At 39.1% G+C, this 18,127-nt stretch overlaps 1 protein-coding gene across 1 annotated transcript in view; it reads right to left on the bottom strand.

The window, feature by feature from the left end:
* The window catches only part of MMP16 (matrix metallopeptidase 16), a 289,423-nt gene that overhangs the window by 40,434 nt on the left and 230,862 nt on the right, over positions 1-18,127 (bottom strand). The window contains exon 7 of the mRNA XM_026013297.2: positions 2,068-2,206. Within this exon, the coding sequence (XP_025869082.1) occupies positions 2,068-2,206 (139 nt within the window). The remainder of the gene's footprint in view (positions 1-2,067; positions 2,207-18,127) is intronic.

Below are 18,127 nucleotides of genomic sequence, written 5' to 3'. Positions count from 1 at the left end.
TCAAGTGTTTCCCATACTCTGTGTTTTTCTCATCCTCATCAATTCATCTAGTTTGATCCTGGGAACAACTTCTCTTTAAGGGTGTTAAGATCCCCCCCTTCTTTCCATCTGTTTCTATCCCTGTTTAAACTTCTTTTCAGCCCTTCAGGCTCTTGGCTAATTCAATCATCAATCAATCAATCAGTCAGTCAATTGATACGTTCTGCGCTCTAGTTCTCCACAGTTTCATCTCAGATATCTTTTTTTGTTTGTTTAAGTTTTTATTTAAATCCCGTTAGTTACCATAGAGCATAATATTGATTTCAGGAGAATTTAGTGATTCATCGGTTACATACAACACCCAGTGGTCATCACAACAAATACCCTCCTTAATGCCCATCACCCATTTACACCGTCCTCCAGCCCCCTCCCTCCATCAACCTTCAGTTTGTTCTCTATTGTTAAGAGTCAATCCCTGGTTTAGGGTGCGGGGAATACAATAGTATTCCTTTTCCTTTTTTGCTTCCCTCATCTTTTTTTTTTCCTTATCCCCTACATTCATCTGATTTGTGTCTTAAATTTGTTTTTCTCTGACTGACTGATTTCACTTAGCATAACACACTCTAGTTCCATCCACTTCATTGCAAATGGCAAGATTTCATTCTTTTTTATGGCAGAGTCATTTTTTTTTAATTTTTTTTTTTTATTATTTATTTATGATAGTCATACAGAGAGAGAGAGAGAGGCAGAGACACAGGCAGAGGGAGAAGCAGGCTCCATGCACCGGGAGCCTGACGTGGGATTCGATCCCGGGTCTCCAGGATCGCACCCTGGGCCAAAGGCAGGCGCCAAACCGCTGCGCCACCCAGGGATCCCTTTATGGCAGAGTCATATTCCATTATATCTATATCTATAGAGATACATACACCCCCCTCACATACACACCTCTTCTTTATCCATCCATCAGTTGATAGACATTCTGGCCATTTTCATAATTTGGCTACTGTTGATAATGCCGCTATAAACATCAGGGTGCATGTGCCCTTTCCAATCAGTATTTTTGTATCCTTTGGGTAGATACCAATTGCTGGATTGTAGGGTAGTGCTGTCATATATCTTCTCCTCACAATTCTGTCAACCGTACAACTCAATCTCTTTCCCTGTGTTTCCCCCACAGACTTATGACTTACTATTTTGAAGCAAGCTTTGAGGATGGATTACCAGGCACCTAAGTTAATTTTTTTTAATGTTATTTATTTATTTGAGAGAGAGAGAGAGCATGAGCAGGGGAAGGGACAGAAGGAGAGAGAGAAGCAGACTCCCCGCTGATCATGGAACCCAACACGAGGCTCCAGGACCTCGAGATCATGACCTGAGTGGAAGTAAGCCACTTAGTCGACTGAGCCACCCAGGTGCCTCAACTAAGTTCAGTTTACCAGGTAACCTTACTTTTGTATGCCAGGCAGTTAGTATTTGTGCAATTAAAACTTGTCACTTAGGTAAATAACAAGCAATACATTTTATTGGGTGAAATTAATTGGGTGAATTTTTTTCTACTCATGAATTTTCCTTGTCTTTATGAGCAATTTCTTAGTTTACTGGGAACTAACTGAATCAAGTAAAGCTTAAGAGATTATATTGTAGTTGAATACAAGAAGCAAAATAGATTTCATATAAAAAGAGCAAGTAACTGCAAATACTCTATTAAAAAAAGACGACAACCCAATAATCTTTAGGTAATGGAAAAATTGGCTTTTTACTAATTAACCAATTCATTTCTTTTGGTATTTTAAGCCAAATGTAAAAAATTCACTCAAATGCCTTCTAAATTTGACTCATATATGAGAACGCCATATAAGAAAACATAAATTACAGAGTTAAACATTATCAATGATTTTACCTCATTTATATTTCTTTTTTTTTCTTTTCATTTATATTTCCGGTCAACATATGCAGTTCATTTCATAAGATGAATTAGCTACCTAACTTCACTCCACAGGTTTCACTTCTTCATCTCTATGTGTGCTATAGGGCCCTGAACAAAATGACCAAAATACAACAGAGCAAGACATGGGAAACATTCCTTACCTTTAAAGAAGACAAAATTCCCATCACTGTTTTCATAAACTGCATCGATACTAGGAGGCAAGCCCCGCCAGAAGTAAGTAATTTGCATGGGGTATCCATCCATCACCCTGTTGTTTCTCACTCGCCAAAACCACTGGTCCTGCAAACCAAGCAAAAGCATCTCTCAACAAACATGCAGGCCTCCATGGCATTTCCCTGTGCAATGGTGTGACACTTCTAAAACTAAACTAGTGTCATTTTCATTGTCTCACATCAAAACATTCAAAGAAACAGCTAATCAACTTGCTTACAGTGATCAGTAATTGGTTCTGTCTTTACCCACCCAACCTCTAATCCATACAATGTGATTGAAAGATAATGTAAAAACATTTAATTTAAGCACTTTACATTATCTTCAGGGCTTTTCAGATGGAAAAAACAGAAGTAGCACAGACAAGTCCCTGCCAGATTTGTGGATTAAGTCAGTTTTCCTGAATAAGAGAGCAACATATGGACATGTATGCATTTACAGACGTATACAAGATCTCCACACCTAAAATGTGAGGGATGGAATAAAAGAGGCCATCCCTCCTGCTATGCTCACATCATACCCATCATCTCCTATAATTATAAGTAGAGTCCTCTTTCACCCTCAAACATGTTTTGGTTTGGATGACAAGTCATACGGTCACCCTACATGAACAAAGCTATCTTGAAAAAAAATCATCACAGTGATTCCAATCTGGGTCAACTGCCTCTGCTATACGCTCTCACCATATCCTGACTTCACTCAATCATAGCATCGGTCATTTTATGTAAAAAGTGTCTACTTTTATCTCTAGTGAAAATACGACTTGTCCAAGAGCAAGTATTTATAAATGTTGTTGACTTAATCATTAGCTTACACACAATGTGTTTCACTGTAAATTCTTTCTAAAGGCAGAAAAAACTTCCAAAAAATGTTATTTCTGATGACATTCAATTGTTTTCTATGGAAAATTTCAGAATAAAGACTATCCAAAGTGTTTTGATATTAGAAAAACTAGGTATATTTTAAAGTATACTATTTCACTTTATTTCAAAATTTTGTATTTACAAACAACATTTCACTTGGAAATCATAAGTATGTTTCACTAAAATACTTCCAATTTCCCCTACTTAGATATTAGTAAGCAATTTATTACAGGGTTTTCTCAATCTTTTGGCTCACAATAGTTTAACCTGACTAGATTTCCTAGGCCTTGTGAGTTATTCATAGAGTCATACACACACACACTCAACTGAGGATTCTTGGATTTCAGGTAATACGATAAAAATGAACCTTTTCCCATCTAAACCAATCCAAATATAAAACTTTTCTTAGGAATCTTTGGATAGTTGTACTTCATTCTAGTTATCTGGAGCTGTCTTCTCTATGAACTTTGTTCTTTATAAAAAAGAAGGAAGTAGCTTAATAAACAACTCTAAGTTTGTATCCTATTCTTGCTCTGTCCCTTAATAACGGTTACCCTAGCCAAGATACTAGTCATTGAGTTATTAAAACCAGTGACAGACTCATAGTATAAATACTGTCTTATTGTATTTTATTTTATTTTTATGTAGGCTCCATACCCAGTGCGGAGCCCAGCGCAGGGCTTGAACTTCCAACCCTGAGATTAAGACCTGAGCTAAGATCTAGAGTTGGACACAACCGATGGAGCCACCAAGGCACTCCTAATTACTGTTTTAAATATAAAAGGCTGAGAACCTGGCACACAGTTGGTTGTTATTATTGCTAAAATTATATTGAAACTGGTTATATTATTTTCTTTCACAATCCTGCTTACAGTTTTAGCTGCTGTTCTTTGTTTCCTTTGCAGATTTCAGCCATATTATGGCTCTAGCCATGCATCTCTTTCCTACCAATATCTTATGTTATTAACCTTTTTGTGATAATTTTTATGGTACCAGTTAACCTGAATTAATACATACTTTGATCCACATATAGTAGATACATTAAACTGATTTTAAAAAACTAAGTTATGCCATGAAAAGATCGATCCAGGTAAATTACACAGGCATGAAGATCCAGGGCTTACTGTTAATAGTAGTTAATAGCAGGTGATACTCTGATAATTTATTTTTTTAATTTTTTAAAAAGATGTATTTATTTATTTGAGAGAGAGAGAGCATGCGAGAGAGAAGACAGGGCTAAGAGGAGTAGAGGAAGAGGGAGAGAGAAACCCAAGCAGACTCTGCATTGAGTGCGGAGCCTGATGCGGGCCTGAAACCCAGGACTCTGAGATCAGGACCTGAGCCGAAACCAAGAGCTGGATGCTTAACCAACTGTGCCACCTAGGTGCCCTTCCACATAAAATATTCTTAAGTTATTGTACTGTATATCCTAAAATAAAAAATAAAAATAGCTAAATACCTACTGGATTCTGACAAAGAAATAACTGACCATGGTAATTAATGAAACAATGAAACTGAAAGCTCTCTGACCTGAAGGGTCAGAAAAAATCAGTTTAAAAAAAAGCCTGAAACACATTCCAATTTTTCTCAGAGAAGCACTTCACATAGTTCTCTCTCCAATACCGAGACAAGGCCGGTGGCTCTTTGGGACAGATATATGCTGCTGAGTGGAGATAGGAACATAACCTCCACTTGCCATTAATATAGGAAGAAATGGAAACTTTGCCTCAAGAGAGGCATAGTCTATTTGCAAAAATTCAGAAGGTAATACGGAATCGTAGGTGAATTGAGAATGATTTCTCATTGACAGCAGCAGCCTTGGCAGACAGTGATATAAATTGTCGATATTCAGGTTGTGCTTCTATTCAACTTATCCACACTTTCTCAGGGTGGTAGAAAGTAATGGTCGAAATAATTTAGCAAGCATTTGTCACAGAGGATGTAAACATATCACAATCACTATAGATTGCCATTTCAGAAACTGAGCTTGTGAAGAGAGGATATTTAAAATGATATTTAAGCTTCTATGCACATTTTCCTTCTAAGCGAAATCTCTTCTGACCCCACAGTCTAAAATTGAATTCCTTCCTGCCATCCACCCACAGGGGCTTTCACTCCCCCTCCTCCCCTGCTTTATTTTCCTACACCATGTTGATCACTGTTTAACACAACACATGTTTTCTTTATTGTCCATTCTCTCTCCAGTAGAATAGATTTGCCATCTCTCCATGATGGCAAATGTATCTGTCTGTGTTCATTTGTGGTTCCCCAGAAAAATGTCTCGCACATGGTCGAAGCTTACTAAATATTTCTTGAAAGGAAACAAATTTAAGGAGGAAAGGGCAAAGTAAAGGTAAGTTATCCTCTTACAAAAGCTATGCAGATGTCACAAGAATACAAAAGTTCCGCTTGAATAGGCACAGGTGTTTACTATATATTCCATTATTTAGAAAGGTATGCTATGTAAAGGTCTTTGGGCCATGCAGGGAAAAAAATTTTTGCTTCACCCTTCTAAACAATGTAGGTTTTGTTTTGGCCTTTGGTATAAAGGGAAAGAAAGAATTCAAGCTCTAAATCTGTTGTTTCTATCTTGCCACTGGCCTTTTTTTGGCTACAGCCCTTATAAAAGGGGGCGGAAGCAGTGGAAGCATACCCTAAAAATAATCAAAACTAGCACATTTGCAAAATCAACTCATGAAAAAAAATAGCACTTAAAAATTACCAAAGTGGAATTCCTACTTAAACACCAATATTTCACTTTATTTTCAAAAAAAGATTTTATTTACTTATTTATTAGAAAGAGAAAGAGAGATCACAAGTAGGGGTTGCGGGAGAGGGAGAAGCAGGCTCCCCACTGAGCAGGGAGTCTCACGCGGGGCTCGATCTCAGGACCCTGGGATCATGACGTGAGCCGAAGATGGATGCTTAACCAACTGTGCCACCGGGAACCCCAATATTTCACTTTAGGTACAAGGTCACACAGATTTTTCTTTCCATGTAGTGAGGGATCCGGGCAGGCCACTTTGCTCATAGAGATGACAAATACCCAGAGTACTGCAGGGTGTAGACCACGAGGAAATAACATACCAGGGAAATCTGGTTTCTTTTTTCTTTTTTTAAAAAAGTATTTTATTTATTTATTCATGAGAGACACAGAGAGAGAGGCAGAGACGCAGGCAGAGGGAGAAGCAGGCTCCATGCACCGGGAGCCCGACATGGGATTCCATCCTGGGTCTCCAGGATCACACCCTGGGCCAAAGGCAGTTGCTCAACCGCTGAGCCACCCAGGGATCCCAATCTGGTTTCTTTTTTAAAATTCCCTTGAAAATTCAATACAGGCATACAGGCATATACTATAACTATTATATGCTAATAATAATATAATAATTATTATGCTAATACAGGCATATGCTTTGCTGACCACTCCAGAGGCAAAAGCATCCATCCTCCCGCTGAGGGACTGGGAAGATGCGTTAGGCATCTACTCTGGGGACAGGGTGGGGTTTGCAGGCCTCTTTTTAGGAGCGGATGAGCGCATCGGATCGACTGTGCTTCTCTTCTGATACACAGGTTGGTTATTCAGCCCCAAACCTGAGACACCCCTGTGAGGGCCTCACGTGTCTAAACTGAACCTTGCCAGAAGGCATCTGGGTTGCTCACCCAGCCCTCGCCCGCCCCGCCACTGGGCGCCCCCGGTCATCCCCACCTCCGAAATAGCATCTCCCAAGTCCTGATTCCCTGCCATTGTCACTGTCACCAGCCCACTCCGTGCTGCCACCGAGTTTCACGGAGGTGCCAGCTCCCAGCTCCAGATCTGCCTCCTACCGCATCTAAAACGGAATTCAGATTCGCTCCTGCCTGCAGCCCCTGTGCATCCACTGCAGGTCCCTTCGTGCCCATGACGCCCTCCCCACACCGGCACCCTTGCTGCCTCCAGGAGGGATGCTCTCTTCTCCCTTAAGACGTCCCCACACCCTCTGCTCCCACTATTCACCCGATGAACCCTGGATCACCTCTCCATTCTCGGCTGAAATTTCCTTTCCACAAAAAGGCCCTACCTGCCCCCCGACTGGAATTAGGTGACCCTGTTATGCTGTTTCGCAGTAGTCTGTAATTTCACTTTCCAGCACTTACACCATCTGTCACCCTATTATCATTTTTAAAAATATTTTATTTATTTATTCCTGAGAGAGAAAGAGGGGGGTGCAGAGACACAGGCAGAGGGAGAAGCAGGCTCCATGCAGGGAGCCTGACATGAGACTTGATCCCGGGACTCCAGGATCACGCCCTGAGTCAAAGGCAGGCACAAAACCACTGAGTCACCCAGGGATCCCCCTTATTATCATTTTTAAAGTGACACACTCTCCCTGCTGCTCCACTGCACTCTATGCCCATGGAGGTCGGGACAGTATGTCCCCTTACCACTGAACTATCAGCTTTTGGCTTTCTGTAGGAGATCTACCCATGCTGAATGGTCACACTTGTCTATTTTTTTCATCAAACCGTCCTGGGATGAAGAATATACGCCTGAGATGATTCAAACCAAGGTAACTGCTTAATAGGAGTATTAGAGTATTTATTAAAATGACATTCTTATCAAGGAAACACACTAGCTATGGGGGGAAAACACCGAAAAACGTTTGCCTATAAATATGGACTTGTTTACAAGCAGTCATGTACTGTTTCTGAGGATGTATCATGGGGGCAAAAGAATGGGAAATCTGATGTTCAAAATTAATACGGTTCCTATGAACGAGAAAAAGGCATGTAGTTATAGTGATTAAAACATAAAGTCATGGCAAGAATGAGAGAAAAAGCAATTTGCATGAATGCTTAAAGGGCGGAAGAAATGGTGGCCTTCTTCTCAGGTTCTCAAAGCCGAATGAGACAGTCTCACACCCAGCTGAGTGCTCCCCACCCTGGGCCCAGCCTTGCTAGCCAGCTTATCAAGGGGTCTCACAGGGCTGGAGTTCAACTGATTCATTGCTTTAGATATACTTCAAAAGCACAGAGTAAAAGCAAATGATCAGAATTTTTCACAACATTTAATAAACAATGTTTAATAATGGCATATGCTTGACCAAGCTCATAAATAATTACTGAACCTATGGGAATAAAAATTGACAATTACCAATTATTAGGTTAATTTGGTTAGCGACAGAGAATACTAAAAATCAGCCCATAAATTAGTTGCTGTAAAAAAAAAAAAAAAGACTTTCTAATTGAAGTAATTGTAGATTCACATTACACCTATCAGAAATAACAGATTCCTTATACTCTTCCCTAACCTTCCCCAATGATAACTCTTAACATAATTACAGTACAATATCAAAACTATGAAATGGAGTTTGATACAACCCACCCACATTATTAAAATTTCACATGTGCTCTTGTGTATACGTATGTATTTATGCTTAATCCAACAGTGAAAGCATACTATTACAACACAGAGAGATAGTAGTTGGCCCTGAAAACAAGGGATCAAGATGTGTATCAGTCATAATGGCAATTTAGATATTATATGCGATGCAAAATACACTGGCTAGGCCTTAGAGGCCATAGAATCATTCATGAAGCACCAACAGGTAGAAGTCAAACGTGCTTAAAGTGGAATCTACTTGAGCCTTCACACCTTACTTCTTCCAGTTTATAAGAAGAAAGGAATAAGTCAAATGACACTTTAAAGAAGCAATCAAGCACATTTCAGCACGAGGCATGGTTTAGAAGACAACTGGCCTGGTCTCAACAAGAAAACAACAACAACAACCAAAGTCATGAGGAAAAAGTTGGGAAGAAATGTCAGATCTAAATAGACATAATAGGGACGCCCGGGTGGCTCAGTGGTTTGGCGCCTGCCTTCGGTCCAGGGCATGATCTTGGAGACCCGGGATGGAGTCCCACGTCGGGCTCCCTGCATGGAGCCTGCTTCTCCCTCTGCCTGTGTCTCTGCCTCTCTCTCTGTATCTCTCATGAATAAATAAATAAAATTAAAAAAAAAAATAGACATAACAACCAAATGCAATGCATGGGTAATCCCTGGATCCTGTATTTAGAGATGGAGTTTCCTTTTTTTTTTTTTTTTAATTTTTTTTATTTATTTATGTGAGAAAGAGTGAAAATGAGAGAACACAAGCAGGAGGAGTGGCAGAGGGAGTGAGAGAAGCAGGCCCGATCCCAGGACCCTGGGATCATGACCTGTGCTGAAGGCAGATGCTGAACTGATTGAGCCACCCAGGTGTCTCAGAGAAGTTTTCTGGTATCAACCACTTTCTTTCAAACATTTCACCAAAACCTTGGGCATGCATGGTGCATTGCTCATACACACACACACAGAAAATTCAGGCAAGCGCTTAAAATTGTTAAATCTAGAAATTAAGCATGCAAGTATTAATTCTTCCAACTTTTCTGTATTTCTGAAATTTTCACTTAAAATAGGAAGTTTAAAACATATACTCAGTTTGAAAAACCTGAAAATAAGGGCGCCTTGATGGCTCAGTAGGGTTAGGTATTTGTCTTCAACCCAGGGTCCTGGGATTGAGCCCCACATTGGGCTCCCTGTTCAGCAGGGGAGTCTGCTTCTCTCTCTGCCTCTGCTCATATGCTCTCTTTCTCTCGCTCACTCTCTCTCTCAAATAAATACATAAAATCTTTAAAAAAACCCACAACAACGTGAAGACACATAGGCAATTCCCTTATGATAGAATATTATTATATTATCACTGTAAGTATTTAAAATGGTTAAATAGTATTCTGGCTACCAAACAACCATAAGATTATGAAGCCTTCATTTAAGTCATTTATTTTTATTTTTTAAAATATTTATTTATTTGAGAGACGGGGATAGGGGCAGAGGGAGAGAATCTTCAAGCAGACGCCCCACTGAGCACAGAGCCAGGCTCCTGGCTCACCACATGACCCATGCAATCATGACCTGAGACAAAACCAAGAGTCAGAGGCTTAATGGACTGACCCACCGAGACACCCCCATCTTAGCCATTTAAACTTGTTATTATAAATAGTGTTGCAACCAACATTTTTTATGCTTTAAAAAAGAAACAAAACTATGCCCATGCCATTTAATTAAGTGTAATTCATGCTCCATTCAACAGTAACATATGTGAACTGAAAATATAAAAATCACACCTTGTAAAACCATACAAATATATTATAAACTCACTAATTTGATTTCACACTATTGTATTCCAATTTACTGCCTGTACGAAGAATTATAAAAGGTATTGTAGTATTTAAAGAAAGAGAACAAGGCCATTTACATTTATTTAGCTATGTTTCTTTTTCAACATTGGGAAAGAAAAAGTAAAATTATAACTTGGAGGAAAAAAAAATTCTAAGAGTGCTTAATAGATGTATCTGGCAAAGACAATGCCATTCTGGGAAGCTTTCATTATCTTATCACAAGAGCTGACACAAACTGGCTTTTGGTATATAAACCTTAGGAGAAAACCTGTTCAAAGCAACCATTAAAATACACTTTTCTCACTAAGCCAGTCATGAATTTCTGCACGATTTTCAGGGCTTATCACAATTTTCAAAGATCAACCAGATGTAATTCTGGGAGAAATAATGCTGCATTACACCTCAGTAAGTCTGAAGGGGGGCAGAATGTGCCATCCCAAAACGTGCCCCTTTGGCATGTGGATATTTTGAGCTGAAGGCAATCAAGACCCAGTAGGTTCAAGAAAAAGTTTACTCCTCCCTTAACTACCTGATAGAATTCAGATAGGGAGCCTGGTGCAGAAACAGAGCTATTACTAGAGAAAACTTTTTATCTGAACAACCAGTATGTATGGCAGGGCAAACATTTAATTACCAAACATCTACTTTTTTTCTTGTCCTGTGAACTCTCTTCTCCTTGGGAACCCCAGGTTGCCATCCCATTCCTTAGCTCAAGATGGCATATAAGCCTCAATTGCCTAATGACTTACCCTTGGGTTTTCTATTTTTATTGGGCTCCATACACAGAGAATTAAATTTGTTTTTCTCCTATTAATCTGTCTTATGTCAGTTGTTTTTAGATTACTTTAGATTGCAAATCTGGTTAAGTGATATGTCAGATGTTGATTAGTATTAGTAAAAGGTTAAGTGATATGTCAGATGTTGATTAGTATTTATTAAGCCCTGACATAAAGAATACTGATTTTTAAAACTTAAGAACTCATAATTATTCATGCATAATGTAACACATAGAAACATAAATATTTATTTTTTTAAGTAATATTTATGATTTTTAATCCATTTATATATGTGAATAATGAGTGGTAAAAAAGTGTTGCTATAACACAAATGTGCTTAGACCCTAGTACAGAAAGATCTGAGAAGAGAAAATTTAATGTGTGTGTGCTGACCGTTTTCTTCTTAAGTCCTTACCTTCTTTCTTGTTTCTTCTTGCGTCTACTCTTGTTCCGAAACTACTCTGCAATGGTTATAATGCAGAAAAGAACAGTGTACTAAAAACTGCTTCATCAGCGCACTGCATTTAAGGTAAGGATCCTCAAATTCCAGATATAATTACATTGCACGGTACTATGACATTTTGCTTCCCCCCCCTCCCCACCTCCTTTGGACTCTGAGGATCATGAATATTGGCAGAGAGATCTCAATTTCAATTCACATATCATATAATTAAGTGTTGGAAAAGAAAAAAGGTTTCATTCCTCCCACTGCACTAGCAGTTCTGGATTCCAAAAATATGAACTCTTTAAGAGTGTACATTCAATCTAGAGGGGAGCAGAGGCAAACAACTAATTTCAAAAAATTGTGTGAAATGCTGTTATTGCTGCCTCTATAAAATGGGAACTACCATTTAGTGAATATAATGAGCCGGAAAACAGCTGTGTCATTAGCACACCTATCAAGAACTGCCATCACTTTACTTTTGACCTGAAGAAAGATGCTTCATTTACAATAAAAACTATGTTCCCGCTGAATAGAGTATACGGCAATTTTTACTCAAGGTACATAAGGGCAGTGTATTCAATTTAGTTTCTAACCACCCAATCTAAAGTTGTCTTTCTTTAGTCTTTTTCTATCAACTCATCAGGTTTTATTTTCTTCATAATACCTATTGTTCTATGAAATCATCTTGTTTATTTGCTCAGCTGCCTCTCATCAGAGTAGGCACCTCATCTACCTTATTCAAACACTGTGCTCCTCCGCCCTGCCACAATGGCCAGCGTTATGTGTTGAGCAAGTGTTCAAAAATAGAGAAAAACAGACCGTGAAAGAGAAGAGACACAGCCGCAAATCTTTTCCTTGGCCCGGATGCAGGGGGACTGGGTTGGTCAATATTGAACATAAGCATCCCCATGGAAAGGCTTTTTCAGGCCCTCTCTACTGCCCATATAGGCACCACACACCTACCATGTACTTAAATGTCTGTATGGAAATTACCCATTTGCCAGCCTGTTTCTACATGTTACTGTCTTTCCCATGAGTATCATTATCATTCTTTTCTCTCTCTCTCTCTCTCTCTCTCTCTCTCTCTCTTATGGACTCGATTCAGGCTTCACTACCTCTAGGGATATTCACTTAAAACAAAGACTATTCTCCAAGGACTCTTCCTGCCCTTTAGATAACCTTTCCACGTATTCCCTTTGCACCTTGGAGAGCAGTGAGTGGTGGTCAGTGTGCCAGGACAGGGTCATGCCATGGAGGGTAGAAAAGAGATGTCTCATGATATTGATGGGGGAACACAGGGCTAGCCAAGGACAAGGCACGAGCCTTGGGCGGCACACTGACAAGTCCTTGAAACAGGCATGGGACCTTCCTCTTCAGGCTCAATTGCCTTGAAGTTACTACTTTGCTAAGGGCAAAAGGCAACCTTAGCCCGGCCCCCAAGAGCCTGTGAGTCTACTTTAACATATAAAAATTCCTTTAGCAATTTCCCTTTATCTCTAAACCCCCAAGATACGTGTTGACAATCATCCCCCAAGCACATGGCCCAGCGATACACATCTGAAGGGTCTCATGACTCAGGATTTATTAGATGGTAAATAAGTGACATTTTCCCAACAATAACTGGTCCCCCTCCAGGTCCTGGAAACCTTGCTTCCAAAATTCCTTAGAGAGCACGCTATCCCCAAACACCTCCCAACTCCCAGGTATATAATCAGCCACCCCTCACAGGCCCAGGGCAGCAGCTCTTCCTTTAATAAAACCACCAGTTTGCACCAAAGAACATCTCAAGAATTCCTTCTTGGTCGTTGGCTCCGGACCCCACCTCTAATTCCAACACTTCACCAATATCACACAGAAAGGATCAAAGGTGGAGCTAGTGCTGTGGAGTACTGTGTTTTGGCCTCTTCTTCAATCACAGAAGGAAACTCACTGAACTCAAAAAATGTGGCTATTGCAGACAAAACCAGCAATAAGAACAATACACTGAACAGAAGAGTTGTCAATAGACTCCACTTAAAAGCTGTGAGCAAGTGCAGAGGCCGGGGCCTCGGGCAGGGAGGAAGGCAGGCGGATGCCCGGAGGGAAATGTGCCAGAGGGAAACTTTTTTTTTTTCCCCTTTCCAAGGGACACAAAGTGTGAGTTGTCAACAAATTAGGTGATAAAGGCCTATGCTCAATTAGAGGTTTGTTCCTAAGAGATAAGAGTAGATTGGGCAGAGAATTCCCAAGAAATTACAGAGCAAAAAACCCCTGCAAGATTCCTAAGTGACTTTGTTTCAGGGTTCAGGAGTCCTTGTTGCCATAACAGGAGAGACTAATCCTCATTACCATTGCCTAATTGCTTTATGCTAATATGCTCTTGAAAACATTCCTTCTCTTGCCAATGTTTTGCTGTGGTTTATTTACTAAAACAGGGGAGTTCAAAAGGTAACTACCCTTCCTTAAACTCAAAGAAAATCCTCAACAAACAACTTGATGTGCAATAAAATAGTGATGGCATTCTCAGGCAGTCCTGAGGTAAGTCAGACTGTCAGAATCATTAACAAATGGAAAGCACCTGTACTACTGGTTCATTGCTATCAAGGGAAACAAACAGGAATAAGCATCCTTTGCTTACTGTTGGGGGGGGGGGGAGGAGAAACTTCTCCAAAATAATAAGTAAATAACTTTCCTACTCATTCAGCCAAATCATGGAGCCCAGAACAACTACTGATGTGACCAAATAATTTTTGAAAATTATTCTAAGCAATAACGAATCTAATGCCAGAAGATTACAGTATATAGGATTTGACGTTTTGACAAAGTATATAACACGGTAATATTTTTGCAAAAAAGAAATGACTGTCTCACTTGGCTGGAAGATTCATTAAGTTGAGAGGAATTTCAGAAGCTTCTGAAGGTGAAGAAGGATGTGATGACTGGGCTTTCATAGGAAAAGTGTAGGAGAATTATAGGAAAGGAAGTAAACACACATCATACCAAAGGAGAGTACAAAACAATCCATGTCCCATGAGGTTGAGGGTGACGATGGGCAGGAAAGGATATTTCTTTTTGGGAGAAACAGAAATGAGGTTTGAAAACCACAAGTTTAAGTGGCATATGATGGAGATGAGTGCTCTAGGAGAGGAGGAGTGGTAACTAAGGAAAGTGAGGCAATTCTAGCTAGAATCAACAGCACAGAATGCAATATGAAATGGAAAGATTGCCGCTTAATGGGGCATCCAATGCCAAATCAATAAGATAGAATATATAAGAAAACAGGTATAGAAATTGCTGTGTGATACAAAGGCAGAAGAAAAATGATTAAATCCCTTTACTACCTACAGCCCACTGACAAGTCCTTGAAACAGGAACAATGACATTCCTCTAGGGACCCAACTGCCTGGATGCTAATTCTTGGCTAAGGGCAAAAGGCAATCTTAGCCCAAGCCCAGGGACCCTGTAAGTCTAACACATAAAAATTCCTTTGGAAACTTCCTTTATCTCTACCCCTAAGACACCCGTTGCCAATCATCCCCCAAGCATACGGCCCAGAGATACACATCTGAAGGGTCTTGTGACTAAGGTTTTATTAGACAGTAATAAATGACAACAATAGTTAGCTCCCCCCTCCCCCCAAGACCCTGGAAACCTTGCTTGCAAAATTCCTTAGGCACTTACACTATCACTATCTCTAACCGCCCTCCCAACTTGGAAGCATGTAATGGGCCACTCCTCATGACCCCAGTGCAGCTCTTTCTGCCCAGGTCCTGTCCCCATGCTTTAATAAAACCACCTTTTTGCACCAAAGACATCTCAAGAATTCTTTCTTGGCCGTTGGCTTCGAACTCTAACATCTTTTCCTACTTCAGAAATGAAGGACCAGAATTAGGAGAAAATGAAGTAAAAAAGAAATGAGAAGTAGAAGGGTGTGGCAGAGATTGTGCTAGAGCTGGGGAGGGAAGGAAAAGAAAACATTAGGGATTTCTGGAGGGAAGCAGGTTGGCGGTGCCTGGAGAAAGGAAGGCATTTGAGTTAGGTCAAGTAGGAAAAGCTACATTCCTGAGGGAGGGCATCAAGTGAATATAACAATAATGCAGGTAATAAGTAATAAGCAAATTAGGTGTTAAAGAGTGATAAAGAATACGGGTGTCAAAAAAGACAAGAGGAGTTTATGCAAAATATTTATTTATTTTTTTAAAAGATTTTATTTATTTATTCATGATAGAGAGAGAGAGAGAGGGAGAGGCAGAGACACAGGCAGAGGGAGAAGCAGGCTCCATGCAGGGAGCCCGACATGGGACTGGATCCCGGGTCTCTAGGATCAGGCCCTGGGCTGAAAGTGGAGCTAAACCTCTGAGCCACCCGGGCTGCCCAAAATATTTAGATATGCAGAGAAATTCCTCCCTGCTCAATATAGCGCTCATGTTTGCTATGCCCATTTCAAACTTACCTCTTGGGGGAGACAGATGAAAGTTCCAGTATAATTGAGACTATGTAACCCTGCCTGCATCTCTTCAAGAGGATTCAAATTCACATGGAAGCGAGGAAAGGAAACCTGATTACTTGGTTGAGCAATTTAATTTTTCCTCTGTCTTCTGCTTATATATGAAGACCAAAATAAATTCCTATTTATCTTTTTTTGCAAGGTTTCAGAGCTTTTCAACTTTTCTTGAATTTTATTGTGTGGTTAAAAAAGAATTTGCAATTGTAATTCATTTTACAGACATAATGAATATAGATGAATCTCACTTTATGCCACATATCTACTCCTGAAAATTTGGTTATTGATTATTGTGTGAAGAAAATACTATTTTAATTGAACTAAAAAAGGGGCTAATATTTAAATGAATGCTAAGGAGAAGAATCATTTTACTTTAATTTTGTAAGTACTCTATGCAAAATTAAATAAAAACAATATAAAAATCATTGTTATTGATACAATGTTTCTAATTGTTAGATATTTGTGGCTCAGATTTTTTTTTTTTTTTGTATCAGGCAACATTTAGACCATTATTTTCTGAGAAGAAAACGGAGTTAGTGAGTCATCTTCTGCATAAAGTGAGTTGAGTTGGTGATACATGGTCCAGCACATCTATCTTCTAGTGCTCAAACTCATTAACAGAAATTATCAATTATTTGATACTAGTAATTAAAAGAATTATCACCAAAATACACAATATGTTTTTATAGAACTTTACAAAATATGCATTGCTTCATTCAATTCCAAAGCCAAAGTTGGAGACTAGGAAAAAAAAAAAAAAAAGATGACCTTGGGTAATACCATATTACTAGCTTTGGTGGTTGAACAGGTTTCATATGATCCAGTTTATACAAAATTAATGTGACTATCAAATGCCATTCTCAAACATGTATATATATTGAGTTCAGTCCACCAAGCTAGAATAACAAACATAGTCTATATTGTTTCTAGAAAATCTTAGAAATGGAAAAGTCTTTCTTCCTCTTTTCTATTAACCTTCTTAAATGCATTTCCATGTATAGTAACTTCATTCTGGGGCTCAGTGAACATTATTATGTTCATAGCTGATTTCTGCAGGTGGTGTATTTTTTAAGATTAGTAACAAGTAATCATAAGTAAATAAAATATTCATTGCTATGATAAAAAAGGAGTTATTTTCTACTGTTAATGACTAACAAATAATATAGATTATCTATTACTTTGCAATATTTTAATGCTATCATTCATTCACCCTCATTCATGATTTTTTTGGGGGGTACACCGGTAATACCTACTTTTGCCCCAGAAGATCCTTTTAGATTTTTCTTTCTCAATGAGAGTCTGTCGCTGTTTTTTCTTACTAGTCAGAAATGGCAGAAATTATGACTGTGAACACAAAACACATCAAGGGAACAGAGACTGATGCTTTTCAGTTTAATAGCTTTTTGTACATTGTTCTGGTTCGGTTCCTCCCTATGTAGAGTTTTGCACCATTAACTCCAAAGTCAAGGAGAGAAAACTATATTTCAGCCTGTGCCAAAGGAAAAACAAATGAGAAGGTGTGGTAGCAGCAACTATAACTAATTCATTATAAATATATTGTGTTTAAGAGATGCTTTCGACTGATAAAGAATAAATTAAGATACAGGCATTTCATTTCTACCTCTTATAATGCTCCAAGGGTATGGCTTCGAGTTTTAAAGAATTAACTAATTTGCATGGTCCAAAACACTGATAAATTATTTAAAATTAATTCTCTAGACCTCTCAATATGGTAGCCATTAGTCACACGGCACTATTTCCATTTCAATTAAATTAAATATAATTTTAAAAATCAGTTCCTCAGTAGCACACTGGTTACATTCGAAGTGCCCAACAGCCACATGAAACTAGTGGCTACCGTTCCGGGCAGCACCTACACATAAAGCATTTTTTTTTAATGAACAGTGTGCTGTTTAGTTCTTGATGGATGTTATGATTTTTTTTTTCCTACCTCCTGATTTGTTTTAAGGCTCCTGTATTACTAATAAAATAAATTCCTAAATGCAGTAGTGGTCCAAGACTATGTGGAAATGTTGACTGAGATAATCCTAAGGCACTAGGGTTTCCAGAGCCAGTCTTTAGCAGAAACACTGTACGTATTGATCAGGACCTGGACTGTGTCTATGGGGCTTCTGGGACAGTCAGTTGAAATGCTAATTGTGGTGTCACAGGTGGAGGCACCACTGCTACAAATTCAGGAACAAAATTTAACATTATTTAGCTGGG

The sequence above is a fragment of the Vulpes vulpes genome, chromosome 13 (assembly GCF_048418805.1).
Source record: "Vulpes vulpes isolate BD-2025 chromosome 13, VulVul3, whole genome shotgun sequence".
Classification (NCBI taxonomy): Eukaryota; Metazoa; Chordata; class Mammalia; order Carnivora; family Canidae; genus Vulpes; species Vulpes vulpes.
Note: the sequence above shows the minus strand (reverse complement) of the source record. Positions and strands in the feature narration are given on the sequence as shown.